The sequence below is a fragment of the Trypanosoma rangeli genome (assembly GCF_003719475.1).
Source record: "Trypanosoma rangeli strain AM80 chromosome Unknown Tra_15.4_contig_00025, whole genome shotgun sequence".
Taxonomy (NCBI): Eukaryota; Euglenozoa; class Kinetoplastea; order Trypanosomatida; family Trypanosomatidae; genus Trypanosoma; species Trypanosoma rangeli.
Window position 1 is genome coordinate 76,571 of NW_021705769.1, and position 9,845 is coordinate 86,415.

The window sequence follows — 9,845 nt, forward strand, 5'->3', positions numbered from 1 at the left end:
TCTCTCTCTCTCTCTCTCTCTCTCTCTCTCTCTCTCTCTCTCTCTCTCTCTCTCTCTCCTCCTGCCACTGGGCCTCCTCTTTTTATCTGCTTTTATTCTATTGCATGTGTGTGCGCGCCGTTCCTGCTCTATTTCTTTCTTCTTCGTCACCCGTTAGGGAATGGCCGTCAGGGATCTAGAGGGGGCGACGTGTCGCTTTCTGCAGCACTTCTTCTCCCTCTTGGACGCTCGTGAGCCGCATCCGGCATTGTTGGCGCAAGGTGAGGAGGGGGACGCGCCTCCGCTGCTGCAAGTCAAGCAACGTGCCGCCATTGGGAAGCTGCTGCCAGAATGGGCGCGCCTGCTTCTCACACAGGCGACGGAGCAACGGAAAGCGAGTGGGAATGCTGGACGCAGCGACTCTCGTGGTGGTGCTCCTGCTGCGACATCTTCTTTTTATCTTGACGGCGATGTGGTGGAGGGGTGGTTTGCGTTTCCGCACCTCGCACTCATCTCCTCACCGTGGACGACGCGGCGGGTCCCTCCCCCTCGTAGTGCGACTCGTCATCGCCTACTGCGCCACCTGCAGCAACGCTATGAGTGTGGCGCCACGGCTGGAGAAGAGCGTAACGCATTTGTGCAGGACATGTTGCGCTCCCTGTCGCATCACAAGGCTGCGGATGGACGCAGCGTGGAGCAGTTGGCATTTATGCACGCTGTGGAGTCCCTCTTCCCCCACCATTTGTCTAGCCAGTGCCACCAAGAGCCGCCGGTGGCACTGGTGGCGGCGGCGCTGTTCAGTGAGTGGTGCGCCGCTTCCGAGGGTGATGCGTCCTTTGCCTCCACGCGCGTATCACTCCAGGTCATCGCGGATGACCTCGCTGCCTATCGCTCTGCCAACAACAGCCCCGCGCGTGAGGGGAACGGAGGCGCCACGACCAACAGGGTGGCAGAGCCAGGCCTGCGACGAGGCGATGGCGAGGATGTGGACGCCTGCGTGGTTGTCGGCACGCTTGCTGGTTTGGCCTGCGCGTACCCAATGACCACCACGGAACGGGCAGGTGCCGACAGGATGAGAGTCGCCGCTCAACCGCCGCGCAAGAGAGGACGAGGCGACGACACGGATGACGACAACGAGGACGAGGAGGACGACGACGACGACGACGATGACGAGGACTACGGTGGTAACGATAGTGCCGAGGATGAGGAGGAGAACACGAGTAGTCGCATGAGTGATGGCTATGACAAGGTGCTGCGGTCGCGGCACCACCGGATGAATGCCTTTGTTAGACGTAACACTACCTTCTTTCGGGTTCCGCTTGCCTCACTCGTGCTGAACGTCTTCCACGTCAGGCAGGACGGCACGGGTGACGCGGTGATGGAGCGTCATATCGTTCCCACCAGCAGCACCGAGGCCCACTTTCGCCGCGGTGAGCTGCTCTGGTTCAGCGTTGGCGAGTCAAAGCGGCACCGCAGCATGTTGGAGTAGAAATGACTGCAAAGTAAAACTGAAACGAACTGCCATGAATGTGGGAGAGAGATGTGCGTGCGAGTACGTGAATGGGGAAGGGAGAAGGTGATGGGTTCATATCCCTCTCATTGACTTGTTAACGCCGCTCACCTGTGTGTGTGTGTGTTTCCCTGGCTGTTATTCCCTCCTCCTTTTTCTTCGGCCTGCGGGGTTGTGCAGGAGTCGGGAGTGCCTTCTGCACCAGAGGTGGGGGAGGGGGGGCACTGACGAGCGCGCGCGAACAGGAAGAGGCACGAGAGAGATGCGACGGCAAAGAAGAAGTAGTGCACGCATGAAAAAGAAAGGAAGGATTGCACTTTTTTTTTCTTTTCTTTTTTTTTTTGCGCCGACTACCATGAGGGAAGAAGGGCGCAACGCAGAGGGGAAGAGGAAAGTCAAAAAAAAAAAAAGAGGAAGGTAGGTGCCCCTCTTCTCCCTATATCGACTTGTAGCGGCGTGACTTTGCCCGTTGGGTCTCACACCGCCTTCCCAACCCTATATATGTATAGTATTTTATTTTATTTTTTGATTTTGCAGCTACTAGGGACGTGCGAGCGAAGCGGAGGCACAAGGACGAAGGATAACAATTGCTAGAAGCAACCAAAGGAAAGGAGGGGGGGGTCCGGGTGCGCGAGCTGTTTTGCGTGCATTTTGTCTTTTTTCACGCATTCTGCCGGGCCAGCGCGTGGTGACGCGTCATGCCGGTCATATATCTGCAGACAGGCGACGGGACGCGGGTTGCGGTGCCAGAGGGGGCCGGGGAGCTCTCCCTCGTTGTGCACCTCGCACTAGAAATATGGGCGGAAAGCCACTGTTCGCCGATTACACCAACAGAAGACGATGCCGATAATATTTGCATAAACAGTGGAAGCAACTCCGAGCGCACCCCCGACCGCATTCTTGATGAGGAGGAGGAAGAGGAGGACGACGATGACGATGACGACAAGGACGGGGAGGAGGAGGACGATCAGTCAACCTGCATTTGTGGCGCGGTGCAGACCTTCGACAGTCGCACGGCGGAATACAAAGAGAGCCACGACTACGAGGGGGGGAGGCTGCGGGAACCTAGCGTGGAGCTCTTTGACTATCTAGACCCCCCAGTGGGCTTCTTAGACGACGAGGTTGCCGGTGGCGCTGAACATGACGACGACCGCAGCAGCAGCCGTACACCATCGGTGTGTCCCTCGCCGGAGTGGACGCCCTCGTCACCAACACCGATCCGGGGACAAGAAAAAGATCCTCGGAGCGGTGGCAGTTTGACGCGTAGTAGTCACGACAGCGGCAACACCGGTGGCAACTTGGAGTTTAACGAGAATGCTGGGATATTGCGGAAGCGTTTGATGTTGCCGTCGTCTGGCACGGATGCTTACAACGAAGACAGCGCGACGCCAAGCACATTCGAGGAGAGGGAGGAAACAGAAACAGAAGAAGAAGAAGAAGTAGTAGTAGTGCCGACAGAAAGCACAGTAACCAGCGTGCAGTGCTGTTGCGTTGATAGCGATCCCCCTCCGGTTCCGGAGATTACCCCACCCTCCGCATACGCCCACCCGCTGTTACAGGGCAGCTTAGAGGCACCCGCAGCGACGGTAACGTCGACTGCGTCGAGCAGAACCTGCGGGAATGGCAGCAACGGCAACAACGACGGTAAAGCGGGCCGCTCCAAATTAGAATTACCGCGTGCCGCAGCGATGGTGGTGGTCAGACAATGTGATGCCACCACAGTCCGTGTCACATGCCCCTCCGCAGTTGGGGAGGAGGCGGAGTTTGATGGCATTTCGGGTGTCCCAATGTGTCTCTCACCACGCAGTCTCACAAATGAGGAGTTCTCCTCTCCCTCCGGCTTTCACCAACGCACCCCTTGCATGATTGGCGAAGACGAGAGCCTGTTTCCCACGGATGGTACATTTTCCTCCTCAAATGAGGATGTGGCGATGCTCAATCGGAGTAAAGAGTTTGTTTCCCCAGAGAATAGCAGTGTAAACAGGAACAATAACAATAGTACGGGGACCCCTGGCAGTGTGGAGGCGTCGCCCAGGAGTCCACGGCCTAGTCACAGATTAACAGAAACAACCCCCAACACACATGCATGGTCGACGGTACACAGCAGCAGTTTGGAATCCTCGAATCAGAACTTAGCTACCTGCAATAGTGGGCCTCCGTTGACGGAGGATGCCGCGACGGGTCAGCTGCACCAGTGCTTCATCATCTCAAAGGAGGAGATCGTCATTGAGGTGCAGAAATCGCTACTCTCTGTCAACATCATAACCCCGGCTACCGAGAAAGAGCTGCAGAGTCAAAGCCTGACGTCGTACTCGGTCTCGCAGAACTTGGTGCTGAGACACCAACCCACATCCGAAACAATGGCGCTTGCCGAACTCACCGGCGCGACACAGCTGACAAATAGCACACAAAGCCAAGTGGAATCGGTAGCACCGGCACCAGATGCAGCTCGTGGGGGTGGAGCTTGTGAGGACGGTAGCGGTGTTTACCCGACCATTTTCCCGGAGGCATTGCGGCTCTGTGCGGCGTATCTGTGCTACTTTACTGGCGACGCAGGGTCGATGGAACGACTGCATCCGACGATAGTTCCCGAGCCGCTCAGTGCTCCGCTGGTTCGTTTCTTGACTTCCTGGGAGCGTAGCTTTCTGTACCATGAAATTCTAGGCCAAACAGAGGAAGAGACGGCTTTGGCGATGAAGGTTCTGTACCTCGCTCCCACTATAAGCTACACCTTTGCGGCGCCCTTTTTACGTGAACCAGATGTCTGTGCCGCACTACTGGTGAAGGCGCCTGACTCTAACCGCGTCGCTCTGCTTGCCGGCGTCATTCGTGCCGCCAGGGCACTGAAGATATCGTCGCTAGAGAACATGTGCCTTGCATGGTGTGCAGATTATATTATACGCGCGAGCTACGCATCTATTAACTGCTTCGAAGCCGCTGCGCTGCTGCGTCAGTGCTTCAGCGTGCGGAGTGACTGGACAAAGAGGGAGATAGAGTGTCTGAAATTAGAGAACGAGTGGCCAGGCAACGACGAGGAGTAGCCGCAGCCTCTCTTACCCCTCCCAGCCGGCGCCCCGCTGGAACCAGACGGCAAGAACGGAAAAAAACACAACAAGACTGCTAAAAAAAAAAAAAAGAGGAGGAGAAATAAAAGGGGGTAGGGGTGGGAAACAAAGAAATAAACAGATAATGCCACAAAAGGAGAACGACAGCAAAAAAAAAAAAAAAAAGGAAATGGGAGGGGTGGCGGTGACGAGTGATTGCCGAAAGCAAGGGAGTGAAAGGCAAGAATAAGCCACAACAGAGGAGTGTCGTCACCTACTGTCCCCACTCTCCCATCCCCCAAACCCCTTTCGAACCACATCGATACGGGTGTCCATCTGTGTGGATGCACGTACGAGCACTGTTGATGGAAAATGAAACCAAACACGACCAGAAGGAAAAAGATTTTGTACGTTTTGGGGAAATGGTGCTCGTTGGGGTGGGGGACGGAGGTATCTTCTGTCTCCTCACTGCATCTGGGCATGATTGCTAGGGCTTCCTCCTTGTCTTGGAAAGAGACGTGTATTTGTGCCTCTGTGTTTGTGATTGTATTTGCGTTTGTGTGTGTGGTGGTGGTGAGGAAGAGGGTGTATATGTCTACCTTTTATCTCAATAAAGCGGGAGTGCCTCTCTGTGTACCCTTGCAACGGAGGCGCACCTAAAGAGAGAGCATTCAACGGGCCACCATAAGGGATTACCGATCCATACTAAGCACCTTCTGTTTCTCTCCGCTCCACACACACACACACACACACACACACATACAGGGATATATATAGAGAGAGAGAGAGCCAACGAAAATATTATGGATGATTCATGTCCTATTTCGACGTGTTTACGTGCACACATACCACATAACTTTCTCTTTTATTCTCTTCCGATGGCAATTGTTTTTTGCACTCACATATATTGCTTGATTTGTGCGTGTGTGGTGGCTCATTGTGGAGGTGCCTTCCTTCGTCTTCATTGCCTTGGAATGCGCGTGTGAGTGCTTGCAAAAAGCGACATATATTTATGTATAGGTCAATAAACGGAAAGTAAGTACGTGAGCCAGCGAGCCAATTCCGCACGTGGTGACAAACGAGAAGAGGAAGACGCGGCGGTAAGGTTTAGTGGAACTCAAATACAAGACTGTATATATATATATATATATATATATATGCCAAAGGGCATGCCTGCTTGTGATGTGGTGCTTCGCTCTCAGGAAGGGGTGTCCTTTACGATACCGGCCATCGTTGCCTGGGAGCAAATTGGTCTTCTCCAGGCGTTGGCTGAGCTCGACGAGGGTGGAAATGCAGAGATGCCGCCTGTGGAACTTGACTACACCGAACTTGTGGTGAAGTTTGTGGTTGAGTACTTGCAGAAACCCGAGAAACGAAGCGTTAAGATACCGAGGCCGCTTTCAGCTTCCCTTAGTAACTTTGCAGCTGCCTGGGAGATGGCCTTGGTGCGGAAAATTGAGCAGCACAAACTCCTGATTCAGGTGTTGGAGTGCTGTAGTTACCTTCGCATTGAAGAGTTGCATGACCTGCTTGCCGCCTTTGTGGCGGAGCGGATTCAGGAGATCTCAAGGGCGGCGCCGTCGATTATGGAAGGGGCTGAACGCCTGCGCCAATACCTTCAGCTGGAGAATGAGTGGACGCCGGAGGAGATGGTGTGCTTGGAGCAGGAGATGCAGTGCGCGGCGAAGGTGGACCCCGGCGCCTACTAGCTCTCCTGTTGGCAGGGGTAATTCCTCTCTTTCTATTTATTTTTTCCCCCTCCTTTTACGAAGTGTCGTAGTGCAGGTGTGACGGCAGGCGAACGACACATTAGTTGTATTCCCTTTTTTTTTCTGTTTTCTCTTGTTGTCCACGTCTCTTTAATGACGTTGTAGTTTGATCTAGGTGTTCTCGCCGTATATATATATATATATATATATATATATGTGCGTGTGTCAGCCGCCGTGCGTTTGCCTTGTATTATCCAGTGTGTGGATTTGGATACCTGTTTGGGGTCTGTTTGTCTTCTTTTTTCTCCCTTCATCTTCGCTTGCGCCTCCTTTTGCATGGTGGCAGTGTTGGGTGAGGGGCACCATCAACAGGCAATAACTGCACCCACCACCACTAGTACTGTTGGTGGCGAGAGAAATGAGTGCCACTCCTTTAGCGACGCCGAACGTGTATCGCGAGATATTTTTTGCCGGCTTCCCGCAGCAGGCCGCATACCACGCGGCGTACGTGAAGGGATTTTTTGCCCACTACGGCGAGGTGCAAGATTTAGTGTTTGATGCCAACCGCGGCATGGGCAGTGTGACATTTTCCAATGGAGAGGTGGCGGTGGCCTGCTACCTCGCGGTGAACCTCACTCTTCTGCCACCCCCAGCCGAGCGTGGCGCCAGTAACGTGCATGGGGAAGACAATAACTGCCTCATTGTCATGGAGTTTGCACAGTGCGCACCGTGCGTCAACCCGTGCCTGCTGCTGAACGGGGAGCTGAGCCGTCACCTTATGCGCCACAGGGCACAGGCCCCAGTGGCGAACCACGTTGTGATGACGTGGCACGAGACGACTGAAGCCTCCACGAGGACAACTGCGAAACGGCGACTCGTACGAGAGGGGCCCCACTTCCCCGTGACGGATGCTGCTACTGCGACGGCTGGTAACGTCACGAGGGCGATGAATAACATTCACGAAGCGGTGTGGTCGCTCCTCCGGCCTGAAAAACGGCTCACCGCGGACGGTGCTGCCGTTACTGTTTTGGACCTCTGGTGGGGCTACTACCAACGCTACATGTTGCACAAGACGGAGCCAGCGCAGCATCGCATTAAAGACCCCTACTTTGCCTTTGCACACAAGGCGACGGTGGCACAGGAGGTCCAGCGGGCGCTTAAGCTGAGCCAAACCGGGGGCTCTGGTGATGCGCAGGAAGCCATGAGGGTAGTTAATCGTCTCACGTGCGACGACGTTTACCACAGTGTCTGCAACTACCTCTGCATGAAGCTGCGCTTTCGCAACGATCCAAGTTGGGCGAGTTTGGCTCGTGACGTGGCCGCGGCTGGCGGTGCCGTCGCAAAGGGCAACTACAAGGGGGATGCGGAACCCAACAGCGGTGGTACGAAGGAAGAAGACGGTGATGTTGCGGATGCGGATGAAGAGGTGGAGACAGCAGAGGCAGTCAAGGCGCTATTACGGCTCCCCATCTTGCAGACTGCGGCGAATCTGATTGACAACGTTCGATTTCTCCACAAGGTGCGCTGTGGGGAAATCACGGTGGGCAACAAGCCAGGTAGGCCGAGGGAGGGGGCGGATGACGACACTTGGATGGGCTACCCGGCCAGTGCCCGCCAGGAGGAAAGGAGTTTTTGCATGGAGGTGTTGACCGCCCTGGACGGCTTCTCCCCCACCGGGACGGCCGTCTCCCTGATGGCCATATGTGAGGACCCCCACACCTTCCAGTGCGTGGAGGGGCATATTGGGTGGTGTGAATTGCATGGAAAGAAGCGATCCACCTGGTGGGTAACTTGCCAGGCGATGCTGGTGGTGGTGCTGATATTTTTGGTGGTGGGCTGCGTCATATACGTTACCACGACATGGTTGGGTGTCACCGGAGTGGTTGGCAACACCACCCGCGCAGTGCCCTCACGTTTTGGCATGCACAGCCCTACTGAGGCGAATGTGAACATTCGTTTTGCCGAGCTGTGATGCCTGCCGGCCTGTTCCTCGCTCGCTTGGGTCTATTCCTCGCTAACTACGCCTGCATTTCGTTTGTTCTTGTGCCCTCATTTGATTCCGCATGATTGCTGTATTTCTCTCTTTCTGTTGTGCTTGTGACACTCGTCTCTTTTGGGCGCCTTCACTGTGTTGGTACATCGCTCCCTTGTGTCGTGTTATTCCTTTTTCTGCTGCCCTGGCACCTGATGAGGCAGTGGTGGAATGAGGAAAAATTCGGGGTTGTGGAGCGGACACGACTCGGTTGGTGTGTGTGTGTGTGTGCGTTTTGTTTTTTTTTACACGTATTTGCATTTACCTCCGTCTTTCTCTCCACCTCGTACTGGTGGTGTTGCCGTGTGCGGTATCCGCCCGAAAGAGGGGTGTGGTGCAGGTGTAGCGAAGTGCGCGCATCCAGACTAGCGGGGAAAAGGAGTCCTTTTGCCTGCGGTAACCGTCTTAGTGAGTCGAAGTCGTAGATTCGTACATGCCGCCTTTGAACAGTCGTGCGACGCGCGACTTGGTGAAGCGGCGCAATGTGATTCCAGGCCCCCGCTCGCTGCACCGCGGCATTCACTTTCACGAGAACGAGAAGTTTGTCGGAGCGTACAAGCAGAACCTGAAAGCCGCACGGCGGGATCACCGCGACCTTCTCGTCCACCACCAGAAAATCAATGAGGAGCTTCAGGACGTTTACTCCCGCACCGCCGCCCTGCATGCCGAGAACGCCACAATGGAGGAGCGCATTGAGGAGTCGTGGCGACAGTTTGAGCGTATTGGCGGGAAAAGACCAGCGAGCGCCGCACCCGCCTCTTCGCGCAACAGCAGCACTACCACCGCCCCACCCCGCATGTATGACCACCTTCGGAACAACAAGTCAGGTGTGGGGTTTGCGGACCGTCTGCAGCAGGCCTCGCAGGAGAAGAAGGACCTTCGGGAGCGGTCATGGTGGGAGCGTGAGACCCGCGGCGAGGCCGTTGACTACTCCAAAGGCAGCGCGCTTCATGCGGCGAAGGACAAGCGCATCGCCCTCTTCCAGCGCCGTCAACTGAAGCGTGAACACCTCCTGCGGCGCATGGGTGATCCGACGCCGCTGAAGCAGTCGGGCCGCTACGACATGAATAGTGGAACACTGCGAGTCTTTAACAAGACAATACGCAAGGTACAGCGGGACGTGCAGCACGACGAGCGAACGCAGCAGGTGAAGGAGCGCAGGAAGGGGTCACGCAGCATGTGGGACATGCGCGAGGGCGATACGAATCCCAATCGCCCGTCGCAGGGCATTGTGCGCTACACGCGAGAGTTCGAACTTGGCCCGCGGCAGCGCGGTAAAAAGGGCAGGCGCGGCAACTGACCACTGTGGGGCGATGCGACGCAGTGAGGATGCATGGCAGCGAGTGTGTGCGTGTGTGACTCTGGAAGACAACATCAGGCAAAAAGAAAAAAAGAAACGAAAGAAAAGAAAAGGGAATCAAAGAAAAAAAAACGATGGAGGTGGAAGGAGAACACATGCGGGCGAAGGAGGGATACGCCGCTGCCTTTGTGTGTACGCACGTATCCACTCACGCCGTGTCGTCGCTGTGGTGTCGCTTAATCCCATCGTGTAACTTGAACGACGTCAGGGA

The 9,845-nt window shown here is 55.4% G+C and overlaps 5 protein-coding genes across 5 annotated transcripts, besides 10 other annotated features; all 5 read left to right on the top strand.

The window, feature by feature from the left end:
* Positions 1–58: a microsatellite.
* Positions 59–160: 102 nt separating this feature from the next.
* Positions 161–1,468, top strand: TraAM80_01289 (uncharacterized protein; the record flags this gene model as incomplete). The annotated part of the gene is made up of 1 exon (XM_029378341.1): positions 161–1,468. One exon carries the CDS (start codon positions 161–163, stop codon positions 1,466–1,468), a length of 1,308 nt encoding a protein of 435 aa, XP_029241853.1.
* Positions 1,469–1,806: 338 nt separating this feature from the next.
* Positions 1,807–1,832: a microsatellite.
* A 166-nt stretch (positions 1,833–1,998) lies between these two features.
* Positions 1,999–2,022: a microsatellite.
* Positions 2,023–2,187: 165 nt separating this feature from the next.
* TraAM80_01290 (uncharacterized protein) lies at positions 2,188–4,530 on the top strand (the record flags this gene model as incomplete). Its single annotated transcript, XM_029378342.1, has 1 exon — positions 2,188–4,530. The coding sequence occupies one exon, from the start codon at positions 2,188–2,190 to the stop codon at positions 4,528–4,530; it is 2,343 nt and encodes a 780-aa protein (XP_029241854.1).
* A 172-nt stretch (positions 4,531–4,702) lies between these two features.
* Positions 4,703–4,719: a microsatellite.
* A 333-nt stretch (positions 4,720–5,052) lies between these two features.
* Positions 5,053–5,106: a microsatellite.
* A 159-nt stretch (positions 5,107–5,265) lies between these two features.
* Positions 5,266–5,293: a microsatellite.
* A 372-nt stretch (positions 5,294–5,665) lies between these two features.
* Positions 5,666–5,692: a microsatellite.
* A 10-nt stretch (positions 5,693–5,702) lies between these two features.
* TraAM80_01291 (uncharacterized protein) lies at positions 5,703–6,242 on the top strand (the record flags this gene model as incomplete). Its single annotated transcript, XM_029378343.1, has 1 exon — positions 5,703–6,242. One exon carries the CDS (start codon positions 5,703–5,705, stop codon positions 6,240–6,242), a length of 540 nt encoding a protein of 179 aa, XP_029241855.1.
* Positions 6,243–6,429: 187 nt separating this feature from the next.
* Positions 6,430–6,458: a microsatellite.
* A 202-nt stretch (positions 6,459–6,660) lies between these two features.
* Positions 6,661–8,214, top strand: TraAM80_01292 (uncharacterized protein; the record flags this gene model as incomplete). Its single annotated transcript, XM_029378344.1, has 1 exon — positions 6,661–8,214. One exon carries the CDS (start codon positions 6,661–6,663, stop codon positions 8,212–8,214), a length of 1,554 nt encoding a protein of 517 aa, XP_029241856.1.
* A 274-nt stretch (positions 8,215–8,488) lies between these two features.
* Positions 8,489–8,508: a microsatellite.
* Positions 8,509–8,707: 199 nt separating this feature from the next.
* Positions 8,708–9,574, top strand: TraAM80_01293 (uncharacterized protein; the record flags this gene model as incomplete). The annotated part of the gene is made up of 1 exon (XM_029378345.1): positions 8,708–9,574. One exon carries the CDS (start codon positions 8,708–8,710, stop codon positions 9,572–9,574), a length of 867 nt encoding a protein of 288 aa, XP_029241857.1.
* An 81-nt stretch (positions 9,575–9,655) lies between these two features.
* Positions 9,656–9,706: a sequence feature (A-rich).
* Positions 9,707–9,845: the final 139 nt, after the last annotated feature.